Here is an 18,976-nt window from a genome sequence, read left to right on the forward strand (position 1 = left end):
GGGCCTGGGTGCTTCCTCAGCTCTTCAGCTCAAGGATAGCACTCTACCACTTGAGCCACAGCGCCACTTCTGGCTTTTTCTGCTTATGTGGTGCTAAGGAATCGAACGCAGGGCCTCATGCATGCAAGGCAAGCACTACACTGAGCCACCTTCCCAGCCCAGGGTCTCATTACTTTTTTTTTTTATTGTAAAAATACTGTACAGAGGAGTTACAATTACATGGGCAAGATACGGGTCTCATTAATCTTATGGTGAGGCCTAGGACTGGCTTGTGCTTACCCATGTCTTTTTGGACACTGTATGAGCTGCTGTATTCTTGAGCTTTCATCTGCTCACCAATGATTGAACCATGAAAAACAGAATTTTCCTGAAACTGCAGAATCTAGCTAGCCAGGTAGAATAATTTGTATTTTTGGATTTGTATCTTACCTTCCTCTACTCAACTCAGTAAGTACTTAAGAACAAGATTAACCTTGTACCTTCCTCCCCACATAGTACCCAGTAAATATGCCTATTATAGGTACCCAATGCAGACACTGTAGGAGTAGGAAAAAGTCAAATCCAGACCACAGAGCAACACTATGTTGCTGCCCTATGAAGTCAAGATAGGAGCAATGTTGTCCAATAATCCCATCACCTTGATGTAAGGCTAATGTCTTCCACCAGCAATTTCTTTCGCAAGAATCACAAAAGACCACCTGCAGTATGTGAACTTTTTATTCTTCATAAAGTGCTCAAAACATGAAGAACAAGCTCCTTATAAACCGAAGTTACAACTAGGAAGACAAACAGCAAAGCAGAACTGGGCCTGCTCCCTGCCCCCCCTCCCCCCCCAGCTCTCTTCCAACTTGTGGCCAGGAGCAGAAACATCAAAGAAAAACCTGGGCTTTGATTTGAAGCCTCTCCTGAAGACATCCCTGCCCTAGACCTGTGAGAGGTCCATCATTAAGGATAGGTGGAAGATCAGGGACCAGGCTAGAGCCCAGAGGAACACTTAGTAGGTTGACTCCCTCACTCTCCAACCCCCAGCTGCCCCAGAACATGTGACTGAAGGTCTGGGCACCCGTGGACACTTCTTAGCTCCGATAATCCTAAAGTTGACAATTCTACAGAGGCTTCCTCAAATCTCCAACCCCACTACCTGTGTGTGGGGCTCCTCCATGCTGGCAAAAGACATCACCATCACAATATATCTCCTGAGACATTCTGAGTGAAACTACCAGCCTGTCATGAAGAAGAGGCAGCCCCAGAGGGTTCTTGCCTTATCACGGGACCAAAGCCTATTCTTTCAGCATCTCCTCACCTCATCCCGTATCTTTTGTAATGCAGGGTGCTCAAGTTATGAAGTTACCAAGAGATCCTTGCCATGGGGAAGCCTGCCATGTTCTCTACTAGCAAACCAAGGCCTGAGCTAAAGAACAGATACTTTGGTTCAAAGGGTACTGTGGCCAGGGCAAGCAAAGTAATGGAGCAGAAAGGACAGTCTGGGTCAGTAGCTTAGTGAACAGTTGAGAGAGCAACAAAAGCATTTTCCTAAGTACATGTGTTTAGATGTATAACATCCCATCTACGGACCAGGCTATTGATGCATCATAAGACCTGAGGCCTAATGACCTAAGCCCACTGCCCACCATAGGTTTTTATCCTATGATCCTCCAAAATAGGCTTGAGGGAAGAGAAGAAGGCAGCAGGAAGGTTAAGGGAACAAGAAAATCTTGGCAGACCCCTTGTTGATATATTTTCAAAGAAACAGCACACATCAGGACTAGCCCAGCTAGTATCCCCCCCTTCCCAGGACCCTAACAGAGCCATTCCATGTGCTCAGCAGGAGAGAGGGGATGCCACAGCCCAGGAGAGGTCTACATCAGAGGCTCTTGACCTCACCAACAAAAGGCACATATTAATTGGTTTCCAAAAGTTCAAACTCTACCACAGCAGAGTTTTGGCATCTGGACAGGCAAGAACTGATATGGAGGCTTGAATGCAAAACATAAGCAGCCAAAGCCTCAACCTGGAGGGGCCCACATAACACAGGTAGGAGAGAACCCAAAGAACAAGGAAGAACTTTCCCCTACCCAGCACTACCTCCACACAGTCAGCGTGACACTCAGTAGGAAGGTCAGAAGAGGGGCAGGAGGCAGCTAAAGCCACACACCTTGACTGCTTCTGTCCATACTACACTTGTTCTGCAAAAAGCTTGAGGTGGAAACATTCAGGACATGACAGAGACTTGATGAGAATATATAGGCTCTCTGCTTTTGGGATGGGTATGAGGCTACAATAGATACCCTGGCCATCTGCAACAGACATACAGGCAGCTTGGTCCCTGTAATACTAGAAGACCCTCCACACACTGAAGGTAAATACAGAGATGATGGATCAGCTGTGGGAAGAAAATGACTGACTATTCTTAGGGATGATTAAATCTGCCAGCAAGTCTCATCCCAATTACCACATCCAACCACAGATCACCCCGAGCCATCTAGAAAGCTAACTTTATTCTCCCCATTCCCTAGAGCCCCCAAAGCTAAGGGGAATGAAAATAGGCTGGTGGGAAAGACCCAGGGTTGCCAGAGACACCAAGCTTTACATGGACCATGATGCCTCCAATAGGAATCCAAAGGGTCCCCTTCCAGCATCTCCAGCAGAAGCAGGAGGGAGAGGGTGGCAGGAAGTGACCATGAGGACAAGCTGTACCCTGCCCAGACGAAACTGCGTTCAGCAGGAGGGAGAAAAGGCAGGCATATGGGCACATAGGCTCTATCTGGGTAGCAGGTCCTGGCCAGCCTTCCAGTGTCAGAGATGAGAGGGACTACTTGGGAGCATCAGGAGGAATCTGCAGCAGTGTGGGTGAAGTCTCCATGATTCGCACCAGCAGCCGGTCGATGTAGCTCTCTAGCTCCTGCACATGTTCATCCCGTTGGCTCAGCTCTCGTTCTCGCTGCAAGAGCAAGCCGATGAGCTCATCATGAGTCAGGTGGTAGTACTTGGCTGACTGGTCCAGCACAGCAGAATCCTGAGGTCAGACGGCAACAAAGTGAGCAGGACAGCCCCAGGCCTACCACCAGCCTCCCCACCAACACCGGTTTCCCCATTACAGGCCTCCGGAACTGCCTGACTCCAATGCTGGCGATGGCCCAAATAACTGGCTTCCAATTAAGGGGCTAACCTGCTCCTGCTCCACCCTCTCCAACACCCTACCCTGACACTATGGGTCTCTCCACAGCACCTGTTCTGTCAAGATGCCCCCTGACATCCTGCTGGGCCTCACCTTCAGCCTCTTAGTATCCACAGTCTGGCCAGGCTGGGGTGCTGGGATCACTGTTTTGAGTTTCTCCAGCCCACTGCTCAGGGCTGTGCTCAGACTGGAGCGGGGCTGTTTCTTCTCAGGGCTGTTCTCCACAGGGGCAGCACTGAGAGGCTTCACAGGGTGAGGACTGCAAAGACAGACATCGTGGTAGGTTATCAGGTCGCCTTCTCTGCAGCATCGCCCGGGCTGCTGACAGCTGCGCCCTGCATGTCTCATCCCCATTCCGCCATGGACTTCCTATTTATGCCTACTGCGCTCCCTCTGACCTGATGACCTGTCCCTTACACAGGTAGCTACAAACATCTTCTCTTGGACCCAGTCTTGGCCAGGGATGATCCCCGTCAACCATTTCCTCCTCTTCTATACTTTCTCCAGCATCGTGCCCAGCCCTCCCACTGTCCCAGTTTCCCCAATTCTGCTAAAACCAGGAAAGACTAAGATACTTGGACACCCATCTCTCCACTAGTAGCTTCCCATGTACATTTATTTAGACAGGCCTGTGAAACATCTCTTGTGATCTTGTGTTTGCTCTAACTCTCACAAGTCATCCTTCCTTCCCAACCCTCACCCTCAGCACACACTACATTCCACACGTAACTTCTTACCTTTGGTTTACTCAACCCATTAGAATAGAACCTGGGCCCTATACCCACTATAAGTAAACCTGAAGTCACCAACCCACTTTCTCACCTTCCTAACCTCTCTGTGGAGCCCACACTTGTACCATTCTCTCCTTTGGTTGTTCTCTTCCCTTCTACCTCAAGGCCTCCAGATGGCAACTAAGCCTCTGCCAGCCTCTTCACAGTCTTAACTACTAGTTGCCACCTCCAGCTTCTCTTTCTCTCTTCTTCCTTGACATCTCCCCCCCCCCACTTCTCTCACTCCCGCTCAGCCCTCACTTCCAGGATCTGGACCTGTGTGGACAGTTCCAAGCTGGCTGGCTCGCTCCTCTCACACCTGTCATTTCTTCTGTGCTCCCTCAACAGGGAATCTTCCAGGGACAGTCAGAACCTCAGAGTCCCTCTGACTTGTGCCCTTCAGCTCAGCCTGAATCAATCATGCCCTGCCACCTTCCCCCTCTCTGTCAGGGCAGCCCCTCCTCTCCAAGCAGTGCTAGCTATATCTTCTCTGCAGCCATCACTGCTACTAACCAGCCTTCCCATGAAGTCTTGCCTACTTCCAACTGCTCCCTGCAGGGTTCAGGAGATTATAATGGCTCCTGACCGAAAACACTTAATACAACCTGGGCCCAGTGTTCTCCATACTCCAGGCACAGTGGAAAGTGCTATCACTTAGCCACCTTAAAAAGCTACTTCTCTGCATGGAGTACTGCCCCTTCTTCCCAGTGGCCTTGTTTCTACTCCTGTTTCAAAACTGTGCAAGACCACCTCACCCAAAAGGACTTCTTTTTCCAGTGTTAGGAATTGACCTCCAGGCCTTTTCACTCAAGGCTGGTGCTCTTATCACTTGAGCCATAGCTCCACTTCTAAGGAAGCTTCTTGATTCTCCCAGGCTAGGATACCCTTCCCCCGGGATAACCCAGTACCCTACACCAATCACAGTTACATAAGCTGTAAGTATCCAGCCCACAAATCAGCTAACCCACCCTAGGGGACCTCTTACAAATTTACTCTCACTCTACAGAAGCTTCACACTGTTCAAGAGTAGGAAGCAAAACAGCTTAGTCCTGAACTCCAGCCCTGAATGCCACTGCAGCAGGCTCATGCAGACACCTAGAAACAGCTCTGATCCTTAGGACAGAGCTGAGACTCAGACTCAAATTCAGACTAGGGCCAAGCATCTACCAGGGGCAGAGTAGGAAAAAGATGCATCTCAGTCCTAACTGCTACCTAGGAGTCTGCACTGCAGTGGGGAAAACAGCTCTAAGGACCATGTACCTCCAATGAGCAGCTGGTAGGCCTAGGCTCTCAGCCTATATCTGAAAGACCCTGAGCCTGCAGCCTTCATCTAAGGACATCTGTGTGGATTTATATGTCACCATATAAGCACATGAAGCCAACTCAAAAAAGAGCAAAACTGCCACACACTGGTGGCTCACACATGTAATCCTAGCTACTCAAGAGGCTGAGATTTGAGGATCACGGTTCAAAGCCAGTCCCGACAGGAAAGTCCGTGGGACTCTTATCTCCAAATAACCACCAGAAAACTGGAAGTGGTGCTGTAGCTCAAGTGGTAGAGCACTAGCCTTTAGCTGAAGAGCACAAGGACAATGCCCAAGCCCAGAGTTCAAGCCCCACGACCATAAAAACAAAAAGCAAAAACACAATAAAAAACAAAAACAAAATCCTCCCATGATAGCAAAAAAAGAAGCCATGGGGCTACCAGCTTCCCCACAGGGAGTCCAGCAGTATCAACAACTAAGGAGGAAGACAAGGACGACCAGATCACCCCTATTTTCCCCACTGGGCTAGGAAATACTGGGCTTGATATAAAGCAGATACTCAGTGAACTTAGTGAGGTGACTTGAATATATGAAGCAGCAAGTACCCCAGCAGCCTGGGGGCTTCATGGAGGCCAGTGGTGGAGTATGATCAGCCCCCTAAGTCCCATGCCCTACTTGTTAGAAGCAGCAGCTTCTCTGCCCATCCCTCCTTCACTTGGGCCTCCTAGAGCGCTGCTGTCCCTCGATTCTGCTGCCCAGCTGAGTCACTCCCAGCATACCCCAATTTCAACTTTACAGATCAACACTCACTGCTTTACTTAGTGAGGTGTCAATCTCATTGTTCTTCCTTTAACTCAGTGACACAGTGAGCAGTCACACAGGCACCCTAACTGCTGGGAACTCACCCTCAAAAGGCACAAAACCATGCAGAAAGCAAGCCAGTGAAGTGCCTGCAAAGGCTAGAGAGCCCTCTTTCTGAAGGTCTGTGCATTTGAGCATTCCTTTCTTTCCCCTGAGTTTATACCCTCTTCTCTAATCTAAGTCCTGGTTTCTTTTCTTGCTCTCTGCTTCTCCAGCCAGCTTCCTTACCCTTCCTGGACAGAAAACTGCTTGGGATCCCACTGCCACCTGCAGGAAGAACCAACCCTCCAATGAGCTCCTCCCCTGCCCACAGCTCCCCTGCACAGTGTGCACCGCTGTCATCGCCTCCCTTGCAAGCACATGCAGGCTCACCTCTGCTCCTCGTCAGGGCTCCTCTCCAAACCCCTAGTTTGTGGGGCCACCCTGACTGTCTATAGTCCCATGCTACAGAAAACTCATGGCTTCAAAGCCCCCGTTAATCCTGGGGTGGAGGATATCCTCATTTGCCCTGAGGCAAGAATGAGGCTAAAATGTGGAGCTCCAGTATTGCTGTACCCCCTCCTCCCTGTCCTCCTGGAAAGAGTTTTCAGAATGGACGCTCACCTGGCACTGGGTTGTGGCTCCTCAGCTGGTCGTGTCTCCAAGGGCAGAAGCACAAGCGGGGAGGCTGGGGTGGCTGCAGCGTGGTCCTCCCCGCTTGGGGCAGGGGAGCCTCCAGGAGGGGAGGGCTCAAGGGGGCCAGGGGATGAGGCTGGCTCCCCCGGGGATGGGGAGGAAGAGGTGAGGGGCCAGGCTCCAAGCGCAGGAGAACATGGAGGACCAGGCTCCCCGCGGCGGTGGCTTGCCCAGGGTGGGAGAGGGGGCGGTGGAAAGGCAGGCTCTGGGGGTGTAGGTGGCTCTTCAGGGCCAGAGTGGATGGAAGATTCCCTGGACACTGGTGGGGATGTGGACGGGAGGCTGGGGGGATCTCGGCTTCCCTGAGATAAGAAGGGGTTCAAGGCATCTTCCTCCAAGGCCCACAAATCAGCCTCCTGGGAAGTGGCTGATTGAAGCCCAAGCCTTTCTTCTACTGACCCCTGGCTCTGGGCCGCAGGGCCTTCTCCTCTCTCTGGAGGTCCCAGGATCTGCTGACTTGGAAGAGCCAAACCTGTTGAGTAACAGGTTGTGGGGACAGGACTCTCAGGGCAGATAGTGGGCACAGTTGGACAGGCCACAGATTCAAGGGGGGCAGCATCTTCCACCAGCTTTTCCAGGCCTGCCCCACCCAACAGGGTTCTGGGAGACTCTACTGACTCAAGCTTTTCACTCTCTTCCTTGTTTTCCTGGGGACCAACAACCAATGCACTTGGGGCAGTGTCTTCTGTTCCTATCCCCCTCTTACTCATCCCCCCTGAAGTCTTCTCTTTCTCTTCCTCCTCCTCCTCTGCCTCCTCCTCCTCCTCCTCCACTTCTACCTGGGAATTTGAGGGTGTGAAGAGGCGTGGTGGCTTGGGAGGTGGTGTGATGGATTGCAGCCCCTCATCTGGCTCCCATGCAGGCTCAGGCTCTGGCTCCAGCTCCAGCGAGGGGAGCCCCTCACTCTCCTTAGGTGATTCGGGCTGTGCTTGGGAAGCAGACAGCTCATCAGACTCTTCCTGTGGGACTGGTGAAGCTGTCTCTGCTGTAGGAGAAACGGTGACCACATCCCAAGGCCAGGAATCATCCACCATATTGAGCTCATGGAAACGCTGGCTTTCACTGCTGGGGGTCTCCTCATTCTGGCCCTCAGGGGCATCATCTGGACCAGGCAGCTTCTCCCACATACTGAGCACTTCTGGGGAGCTGAACAGAGATGTCCCACTGTCTGCTGGACTTGGCTCAGCACCCCTTTCTGGGGCAGATGGCTCCCTGTCTGGCGTTGAGACCGAGGCGCTCAGGTACAACTGGACTGCTGAAGGTGACAGCCCAGTCCCCACAGACCCAAGGGGCCCAGGGTCAGACACATTTATGTTCTGCTGGTCCAGTCCTGAGTCCACAGGAGCCCTGGGCTCCAGCCACATGCTGCTCCCACCTTTTTCTCCCCCAGGGTCTTCCTGGAGCTCTGCTGCCTTCACTGTCATGGCCTCATGGCCTGAGTCCTGCAGCCCAGCTGCCTCCAGCCCCATTCCTGCAAGGGCCAGGATCTCGCTCCTGGCCTCTGGATGCAGCCTGCCAGCAGCAAAGATGTTGAAGGTGTCGTCCCACTCAGGCAGGGCTTTCCCAGGGGAGGCCAGGGGGGTGGGGCTGGCCCTCGAGGCACTGGGGAGAGAGGGAGCAGGTGAAGGAGAGTTTAGTGCTATGTCCGCTACGAGCTCCTCGAAGAAGGGGTTGCTCTGCAAGGAGGTGAGGAACGGGTTGGTGACACCCAAGAATCCAGATGGGGTGGCTTCGGGGGCTGTGGTGGCAGCAGCAGCAGTGGCAGCAGCGGGAGAGGCAGCTGCAAAAAGGTTAGTGCTTAGCATAGGAGCAGCGGTGGGAGCAGGAGTGGGGTGGGCCGAAGCCCAGGGGGAGCAGGGGAAGTGGTGAGGAGGAGCAGCTGGGTCAGATTCTACCTGAGGAGACACGTCCAGGCTGTGGAGGGAGACAAAACCATGAGCCTCCTGGTTAATGCTGAGACTAGAAAAGCCCTACTGAATACCACACCCCTGCCCCCCCACCTGGACACTGGGCGCTGTGAGACCACATTGGCTATATGCAGACACATGGGTAGGTGACAGAGAGAAGACCCAACAGACATAATATTACTAGGTGCCATCCAAGGAAAAGGATGGTGGGCAAAGTGAACATCATCCTCACACCGGGCCCCAGACAACAGTAATCTTAGCTTACAGGGAAGATAGAAATCTAAACCCAGCGTTTGTTCCACTATCCTATTCTGAAGGGTCTGTTGAACACTGGATTCACACTTTTAATTCCTGACATTCATTTTAGACCTGAGGGAGAACTATCTTGGAGAAGGGAGAGAAAGCAGAACAAGGAAGGCCAACATAGGTATGTGGATGGACAAAGCCAACATGAGAGAGCCAAGCTAGGCACCTACAATTCGTTCAGATGCCCAAAGCACAATGAGTCTTCACGATCCCAGGAAAAAGAATGAGGTAAAGATAGGGATATCACCAATCAAAGAGAATCTGCCCTGTTATCTATAAGGGCTAATCTAACTGGCCAAGGTTGACAAGACTTCTAGGATGCCTAATGCAAAGCACCACAGAAACAGTGCCTCCTCACCTCACCTCACCTCACCTACCTCATGGGCCAGCCTCAGGAAATAAAAGCTGGCAATGTGGCAGCCTTCTAGAGTCCAAGTAAAGTACTCTAGATGTCTTTCGAAGGCAGGTGCAAGTGGCTCATGCTTGTAATATTAGCTACTCAGGGGGCTGAGATCTGTGGATCATGGCTTGAAGCCAGCCCAGGAAAAAAAGTCTGTTGGACTTGAGCAAAATAGTTCAGGGACAATGCCCAGACCTTGAGTTCAAGCCTGAGTACTAGGAGAGGAAGAGAGGGAGGAGAGGGAGGAGAGGGATGGAAGGAAGGGGAGAAGGGAGGAAAGCGGGGAGGGAAAGAGGGAGAGAAGAGGGAGAGAGAGAGGACAGAGGAAAGAGAGAAAGAGGGAATGAGGGAGAGAGTGAGGGAGGGAAGGATCGAGAGAGGGAGGGAGGGAGGGAGAATGAGAGAAAAGAGGAGACAAGAGGGAAGGGGAAAGGAAGAAATAAAATGTGTTCTTATCTCTAGCTCCCCCTAGGGGCAAGGGCAGGGCAGGTCCTCCCAAGAAATCCCTAGTGAATTTTATCTATACCAAAGACACAAAGACAACCTGCAGCCTCCAGGTAACCCCACCCCCAGAACCTTGCAGGAGGAGCGCCTCTGAGCAGCATCTACAAACTTCAGAAATGCACCAAAAACCTTTGCTTTCCTAAGACACAGACAGAAGAATGGAAGACAGTGCTGAAAAAAGCAGACCAAACATTCTAGCTTTAAAGGTCCGGAGGTAGCCTGCAGCTGAGCCCAGGCCTTGATGGCCTCACCCACAGCTATCCAACAGTCTCCTTCCTCACAGCCAGTCTTCTCCCCGTCTCTCCAAGCTGAGATGACCCCAGTCCTTGACCCTGCCTTCCCAGGTGGAACACCCAAGGAAATCTCCACATCCATCTATTCCACTCCGTTAGTTCCTTACTCAGGAAATGTGAGTGGTGAGCCCTGAGGTGGCAGAAGCCAGGCTTTGCCAGCCACCCATTAGAAATGTGGGTGGGGCAGGAGGCCACCCGTAGAACAAGACTGAGCTGTTTAGAACTTGCGAGATTCTTCCAGGAACCCAGAGTCCAATTTGCTCCCAGAGACAGGACAGAGGAAGTGGGAAAGTCTCACATGGAAGGACAGAGCCACACTGAAGGCACTAAACACATGGTTTCTTGTAGAAGGAAGTCCAGCTCCTGGGGACTCCTGTGACCTTTTATTCCCCTAGAAAAATTCCCCATCCAAGACAGGATTCTGTCCTGTCCCCACCACCTAGACAAGTGGTGGGAGGATGGGGAGGTAAAAATTTCTGTCTACCTCCAATTCCTGTTTCTAAGGACATGCGGAGACTCAAAGAGGAAGAACAATGGGCCCAGAATCCCTAACTCCAGCAAATGTCTCTGCTCCTTCATTCTAGTCAGGCCAAGGGCCAGATAACATGCCTGCTACATGAACCAAGAAGAGTGAGAAGGAATACTCCACCACCATATGGGTTATAACCCTACTTTCAGCCTCATCAGTGATCCATACTAACCTCAGCCCCAACCCAGGAACAGGGCTAGGGCACTCCATCTTTCCCCAAGCCCCCTTCACGATAAGTTCCAGAGTAGCCTGAGAGAAAATCCCATTGGGGTTAAACAGCAGAAATCTCAGCTCCAGCCTAGCCCCACACTCACCCTTACAAGCTGGCAGTACAGTACGGGCAGTCTGCCCTGCAGGTAGAGGAGTGCCAGGGAAGTAGACGTGGAGTCCCAGGCTTAGCTTGGCAGCCTCCTTCCCCAGGGTGGCTCCCCAGAGATGCACAAGAACTCGTTGGTATGGAATCAGCAGAGAGCCTCCCCTGGAGGATGGAGCTCTGGGTGGCAAAGCCAACAGGCTTCCTAGAGCTGGCACAGCCTGAGAGCAACCTGTCCATCCAGGTCTTCAGCACCATGTCCTGCCCCCCGCCCTTTGTCTTCTTCCTGCTCTACACCAAGGGCAGATCTTGAAAGCTCTGCAAAACATTTCCTCTCCACCAGTCCTCTGGGCACAGGTCAGAAGCATGTCCCCTTGTGTGCTCACCTCTGAAGGCTGTTCTCTGACAGCAGACTTTATAAACACCTCTGTGTTCTGGAACTCATCATGCCGGCCTAGCACAGCCTCCCACCAGGCACACATATGCTGAGTTGCCTTGCCTCTTAGGGCCAATTGTTGAGAAAGACCAATTGTCTATCCAGACTGTCTATCCAGACTATCATTTCACCCTGGGGGAATAAAACTTCAGGGCATCAGCCGAGTACCAGTGGCTCACACGTGTAATCCTAGCTACTCAGGAAGCTGAAATATGAGGATTGTGCTTTGAAGCCAACTTAGGCAGGAAAGTCTATGAGATTCTTTTATCTCCAATTAACCACCAAAAAGCCAGAAGTGGAACTATGGCTCAAGTGGTAGAATGGTAGCCTTAAGCAAAAAAAAAAAAAAAAAAAAGAAGAAGCTCAGGGACAGCACCCAAGCCTGAGTTCAAGTCTGATGTGCACACGTGCACGTGCACATACACACACATACACAAAAGAAACACAACCATTTTAGAGTTTTATGAACTCTGTAGCACTTAATAAGCATCACCGGCTCATTCCTACCACCCTTCTTAGGCTAGTGCTCTACTGCTGAGCCTCATTTCCAGTGCTTCCATCCTTCTTAAACACCACTCCCTGAGGCCACCAGTGTAGCAAGTCCCACCATTAGCCTGTTTCCTTTGGCTGAGATGAGTGAGTTCTCTGTCCTTCCTCCACACATCAGTCCCCAGGGTGGCAGCAGTGGATCTGTACTGATGCTCTACTAGTTAGTTCCCAAAGTGCCAAAGCCAGACCCCCAGGCAAGCCAATCCCCAGCCAATGTGTCTTCTGGCCATCAACCCTCTTGTGACTTCCTGAGATATACTTCAATGCCCAGGAAACAAGTCAGGAAACTGGGCACATGCGGTGACAGAGAAGGGCCTTATGAGCTCTAAGTAGGAAGACCAGAACACTGTTAATATGGTAACTATATAACTATACTAGGAAAATAGTCACAAACAGGACATAAAGCTGCACTAACTCTAAGTGCCTGGGAATACACTGAAGTAACTCATTTACAGCAGCTAGAACGTAGCTGTTCTCTCTGAAACCACAGCACAATCTCAGACCCACTGGGATCTGCTGTCCACCTTACCGGGGGAAGAGCTAGGAAGATGCAGAGATGCTAAGGGCCACCATAATGATGGACTTGCCTCTCTGTCGTATCAGATTTACCCCCAGTTAAATGTATTTTTGTACATTTTTGGTTAGTGTAAGGGAGAGGGGCAGAAAACTAGGAGAACCAGGGATAGGCACAAAAACAGCCCTCTGTGTTACTGGTGGGTCTCACATGTATGGGCTTTCCTATTCACAAGCACACACTAACACACTACAGCAGAGCTGGCGTCTCTACCTATTCCCCCTCTGCCCCATATGAATAGAAGCCTAGTCTAACAACATGGACCAGCAGACCAGTACATATCAGGGCCATCTTCTCTGTCCTTCCAGCAATCAGCCCTTCTGTCAGCCATTATCCAACACTGCTGCTTCAGGTATTGCTGTAGGGCATCAGTGCCACATGGGGACACTAGAGGGCGCTGGTGCCCTTGCTAGCTGGAACCATCCAGGGATCTGCAGTAGCTCCAGGTCCCCCCTAAGCCCTTAGGTCTATGGACAGGATCCCCACATCCCAGCTGGAGATCCTGGCAGCTACCTTCAGTTACTCCAGTTTTAGATCTTCCCTACAGCTCCTACTGGTACCCTGGTACCCTCCAGCCTGCTCAGAATGCAAATCAGAACAAGACAGAAACCCCACCTTTAGCCTACTCATCCCAAATTCTTGGGAAACTGAAAGGCTGTTAGGAGCTGTGGAGAAGCAGAAGGAAAATGGAGACTGTAGGCACCCCAGAAGGTAGCAGGTACATCTCCCACCTCTCAGCACTCAGCATTTCACAGCGAAAAAGAAAAAAACTTTGGCACATTCCTCTGCTGGGAAATAGGTGTAGAGTTCTGTATGTGCGTGCGAGTGGGCGTGCATGGGTGTGTGTGTGACCCGCGTGCCTGCGCATATGCACGCATACACACGCACACACACACACACACCAGTTCTGGGGATTGAACTCAGCCTGCTGCTTTCACTTAGCTTTTTTACTCAAGGCTGGTGCTCCACTACTTGAGCCATACATCCCCTACTGGATTTTTGCTGGTTAAATGGAGGTGAGTCTCACAGACTTGTCTGCCTGGGATGGCCTCAAACTGTGATTCTCAGATCTCAGCCTCTTGAGTAGCTAGGATGACAACTGTGAGCCATCAAGCACCTAGCCTAACTGATCTCTTGATTCTTGTCTCACCTAGCCTAACTGATCTCTTGATTCTTGTCTACTGGACCCCCCTGGGCCTTCCACCTGTCCCTGCATCCACTGAGCAATGAGGGAGGAAGGGGAAGGCTTGCTAAGAGACTAGATAAACACCACCAGTTGGGTTGCCATCAATGCTGCCCCTCTCGTGGTGGACCCAGGCACTTGGGCAGGGCGTATTCAGGTTTCTGTGACCTACCCCTGGAGGGTCCTGCCAGGCAATGCAGCAGCTTTCTCTGGCTCCGAGTGAGGAGGTGGCGAAGGGTCAGGGTGAGAACATAACAGAACAGCTGTCATCAGCATTTCCAATACTACTGTACCCCAACACCAAGAGACATGAGAGCAGGCCAGAGGCCCAAGGAGGGGGTTACACTTTCTGAGGGTACTGCCCAGCCTCTTGCCAGGCAAGGTAGTAAAGGAATGAGGAGGAGGAGGGACAAAGCATCTATTATTTGACTTGAGTCCTTCAGAGGGAAAAGACCCCAGGGCCAGCAGACCAGCTGAGAGGAATTGCTTCACACAGGTGGGGCTTCTGAGCATGCCATCCTGTCTCTGGTCTCCATCCTACCACCTGCCAATGCTTCTTACCTTAAGGCCAAAAGAAGGGCAAGAGGTAGAGATCAGAAAGCCAAGACCCACACAAATGATCCCTCCCTGCCTTTCTCTGACCAACTCACCTAGCAGGGCCCAAGACAACCTCTACCCACAGGACTCTTAGAGCACTGTGCCCTGGCAACTCACCTGTATCCATGTGCAGAGAAGCAGTCTTGGGATAGGAACACAAGGTGCCCCTCTGATCCATGCAAAGCCAGAGCCCCAGCAGCCTGCTCCCTGCCCCAGGTTCCAGGCAGCAAACACCTGGCCTCCTTGGCCTGGCCAAGTACATACCTGGGCTTTGAAGTTGGTTCCTTGGATTCTCTCAGACCAAACCAGCTACTTTTAGGCTTTTCCTCCCCAACGGATGAGTGGTGGGGGGAGGCAGGACCTCCCTTCTCCCCCACAGAGCTTCGGCGCCCCATCTCACTCCGACTCAGCCCCTGGTGGTGATGGTGGAAGAGGCCCATGCGAGGCTTCCGCTCTTCCTTCCGTGCACCCTCCTTCTCTACCACAGCCTCAGAGGAGGCCACCATGGGTGTGGCAACCTGCACTGGCTTTGGCTCCAGAGGCCGGGAACCCTCCTCCTCTCCAGAGCGGCCGGCCCCGACAGCCAGCACTTTGGTCTGAGTGCTCAGCTCCTCCTGTCCGGGTATGGGTACCACGTCTGAGCTGCTGGTCCCACGACTGCCTCTGCCCCATGAGTCATCGGAGGTCGGAGGCCCCTCCTCAGAGGGCCGGGAAGAGACACTGTGCAGGGAGCTAGAGGGTGGGAAGGAGCCCAGGATGGAACTGCGATGCCGCAAGGGGGCCTGGGGCTCCTCGTTGTAAATGTGGCTTCCGTTGACACAGAGGGAAGAGCGGGAGGCAGCATCCACGTGACCCTGGAGGTCATGAAGACCCCGGGGAGGACCTGCACGCATCTGGCTGGCCTCATCACTGTAGGTCCTCTTGTGGGTGAGCAACTTGGGGGACTGTGTAGAATCCTTGCCTGAAAAGGAGACACATGTAGAGTCAGCACAGGGGATAAGGACCCCATTTCTTGGGCCCAGCCAGGCCTTCCTCACCCCTCCTCTCCCACCCACTCTCTACTCCCCTCTCCAGGGCATGCAGTTCTAGCTCACTCACCCCCTTCAGAGGACAGCCAGCTGCTGCGGCTCGGTGATCGGGTAAGGAGCTCCGAGGCAGGGCCCTGGTAGGCCAGACTCCCGCTGGTTGAGGACAAGGTGCTGTCCGAGCCCAATGAGGTGTTGGACTGGGTCAAGGATGATCTGCGCAGCTTGTGGCGAAGAAAGAAGCCTTTGGCTTTGCCCATCTTACCCAGGCTGCCCAGCTCAGGATCCTCTAGAGCACTGCTTGGGAGGATGGCAGAGGCAGACTCCAGCTCAAACTTCTTCTTGCCCTTCATCTTGTCCTTGAGCTTGCTGAAGGGGGATCTCGGCTTGTCCTTCATGGACAGGTCAAACATGCTAGCACTCAAATTGTTGCGAGTGAACTGGATTGTGACTTGGATCTCTCCTCGCTCCTTCTCCTTCTTGCCTGCCTTGGAGTGTAGCTTGTACCACCTGTGAGAAGAGGGGATGGGCAGAGCTCTGACCGTAGCCAAGGGTACCCAGCTCCCCAAATCCCCTCCCTGCTTTGGGGGCCACTGACAGCCTCTGCCCAAGAGCTTCTACTTTGGCAGATAAGCCCAGGCTTCCAAGCCACAGGCATAGCTGAGAAACCAACACTTTTCCATGATGGGGAAAGTTATTCAGGTGCTGTGCAACAGCACAGCAGTACCTTCCCCTGGAGCTCAGAGACCCCATCCCAGGCCCTCCCCTCCATATCGGAAACCCTGAGGCCCAAAGGGATAAGAAGAAACCAGGGAGGAACTAGACCCATATCCAGGCTCCTGGTATAGACACACCTACCTACATTTTCCCCTATTCACATCAACTCTGGCCAATCTCAGCTGAAGCTCTAGTTCTGAGCCACCAAAAAAGAACAGTTCACACAAAGGCCCAGGGCCAGAAACTCAAAAATGCTAGTGTATATGTGCGCGCGCGCACACACACACACACATACACACACACACATACACACACACCTTACACAATGACTCACCCCAAGTCCTGCCAGGAACACAGCTGTGAGACATGGCTAAGACTTGAAGCAAGAGACCCAGGAAAAGCCTGGTACTGGTGGCTCATGCCTGTAATCCTAGCTGCTCAGGAGGCTGAGATCTGAGGATTGCAGCTCAAAGCCAGCCCAGGCAGGAAAGTCCATGAGACTCTTATCTCCAATTAACCACCAGAAAACCACAAGTGGTGCTGTGGCTCAAGTGGTAGAGCGCTCACCTTGAGCTGAAGAGCTCAGGGTTCAAGCCCCATGACTGACAGAGACAGACAGACAGACTCTTGAAGGAGGAGGAGCTCCTCCATGCTGAGTACCACATAGGTATAGCCAGCAGAAGGGTCCTCCTCTGTTTCCTCCATGTCCTCTCCCCCACGTTTCCCATGTCACAAAGCACGGCAGATGCTGTCCTGTTATACAGATCACAGGGTTAGGTTCAGGGGAAGTAACTCACCCAAGAACAAGCACAGAGGAGAGAGGAGACTTAGAAACAGGTTCCCATCACATTAAAGCCCATATTCTTCCCACTGCAGACTCCCCAGCAAGAAGGATGAGGACACACTGAAGCGAGATCCCCAACACACAGGCTCCTGCCCAGGGCAAGCAGAGTCCACTCTACTGAGAAGTGGGTATGCTACTGCCTAGACTGACAGCCTCTCATACAAGAAACAATTGTGCTTCTTAGTATTCATCTTATTACAGTAGTAAATAGGTGAAACTTTAACTTCAAGGGTAATATCTGCAAAATGTTCATAGCAGCTCTATAACTGCCCAGACTTGGAAGCTACCAAGACATCCTTCAAAAGGTGAATGTATAGATGGTGAAATATTATGCAATGATAAAAAGTGACTATCAAGCCATGAAAAGACATGGAAATATTTTAAATATGTAAGTAAACAAAACAATCTGAAAATGTTACATATTTTATGATTAAAATATATAACATTCTGAAAAGGACAAAATTGTCAAGAAAATAATATGTCTATGGTTACCAGCAATTTAAAGTGACAGAGAAAGCCAGGTGCTGGTGGCTCATGCCTGTAATACTAGCTACTCAGGAGGCTGAGATCTGAGGATCGCAGTTCAAAGTCAGCCCAGGCAGAAACATCCATGAGACTCTTAGCTCCAAACCACCAGAAAACAAGAAGTGGTGCTGTGGCTCAAGTGGTAGAGTACTTATCTTGAGCTGAAGAGCTCAAGGACAGCACCTAGGCCCAGAGGTCAAGCCCCACAACCAACCAAAACAAAAACTAACTAAATAAATAAATAATAAAGTGAGAGAGAAAAGAGTAAACAGGCCAAGAACAGAGGAGGAAGAGCATTGTTTAGGGCAGTATGATAGTACAAAGGTAGTGTCTATCTTTTCCGTTATCAAAACTGCAAAGAATATACAATACAAAGAGTTGAGGCCCACGTAAACCCCAGGCTAGTTAACAACAATATATTGGTGTTCACCCATCAGCTATAACAAATGTGCACACTAATGCAGGATGTTAATAACAGAGGAAACTAGCAGGGCCAAGAGGCATAAGGAGACTCATACTTTCTGTTCACTTTTCTGTAAACCTATAACTGGTCTAAAAAGAGTCTAATAGTATTATAAAGAAAAGAGCCGGGCACTGGTGGCTCACGCCTATAATCCTAGCTACTCAGGAGGCCGAGATATGAGGATTGAGGTTCAAAGCCAGCCTGGGCAGGAAACTCGGTGAGACTGTTATCTCCAATAAACCACCAGAAAACCAGAAGTGGCGCTGTGGCTCAAGCGGTAGAGCGCTCACCTTGAGCTGAAGAGCTGAGGGACAGAGCCCAAGCCCAGAGTTCAAGACCCACGACCAACCAAAAAAAAAAAAGAAAAAGAAAAGAAGAAAACATAAATATAAAAAACTACGAAAGAAAGTAATACAAGAATTTCCTTCAGGACCTGAGTGTTAACAACAGAAGATTTTTAAGTATGCAGCACAATGAACAGAGTTACAGACGTCACTGTGAAGTTTCCACACACCAGGCATAAGGAGGAAAATGTAGACTGGACACAGTGACTCACTCCTGTTACCCCAGCCACTTGGGAGGTAGAAACTGAGAGAATCACAGTTTAAGACCAGGCCTACCAAAAAGCTGGCAAGACCCCATCTCAACCAATAAAGCTGGATGTGGTGGTACTCACCTCTTATACAAGGTATGTAGGAAGCATAAACAGGAAGATCACAGTCCAGGCCAACATGGGCAACAATGCAAGATCCATTTTCAAAAGTATCTAAAGCAGGGATTGGGAACATGGTTTAGTGGTAGAGTGCTTGCCTAGCATGTATGAAGCCCTGGGTTTGATTCCTCAGTACCATATAAACAGAAAAAGCTGGAAGTGGCACTGTGGCTCAAGTGGTAGAAGAGTACAAGCCTTGAGCAAGCAGCTCAGGGACAGTGCTCAGGTCTGAGTTCAAGCCCCAGGACTAGCAAAAAATAGATAGATAGATAGATAGATAGATAGATAGATAGATAGATAGATAGATAGATAGATAGATAGATAGATAGATAGATAGATAGATAGATAGA

At 51.1% G+C, this 18,976-nt stretch overlaps 1 protein-coding gene across 3 annotated transcripts in view; it reads right to left on the minus strand.

Moving 5' to 3' along the window:
* Window positions 1-703: 703 nt before the first annotated feature.
* Rab11fip5 (RAB11 family interacting protein 5 (class I)) overlaps window positions 704-18,976 on the minus strand; it is a 41,995-nt gene continuing 23,722 nt past the window's right edge. Inside the window, exons 2-6 of one of the 3 annotated variants that reach the window (XM_013035784.1) lie at window positions 15,439-15,875; window positions 14,605-15,301; window positions 6,678-8,351; window positions 3,272-3,437; window positions 704-3,016 (exon numbers count right to left, since the gene is read on the minus strand). In XM_013035784.1, the coding sequence (XP_012891238.1) occupies window positions 2,813-3,016; window positions 3,272-3,437; window positions 6,678-8,351; window positions 14,605-15,301; window positions 15,439-15,875 (3,178 nt within the window). In that variant the 3' untranslated portion in view covers window positions 704-2,812. Of the gene's footprint in view, window positions 3,017-3,271; window positions 3,438-6,677; window positions 8,664-14,604; window positions 15,302-15,438; window positions 15,876-18,976 lie in introns of all 3 variants that reach the window. The other 2 variants (XM_013035782.1, XM_013035785.1) reach the window with 2 other exon arrangements.

This window comes from Dipodomys ordii, unplaced genomic scaffold (genome assembly GCF_000151885.1).
Source record: "Dipodomys ordii isolate 6190 unplaced genomic scaffold, Dord_2.0 Scaffold220, whole genome shotgun sequence".
Classification (NCBI taxonomy): Eukaryota; Metazoa; Chordata; class Mammalia; order Rodentia; family Heteromyidae; genus Dipodomys; species Dipodomys ordii.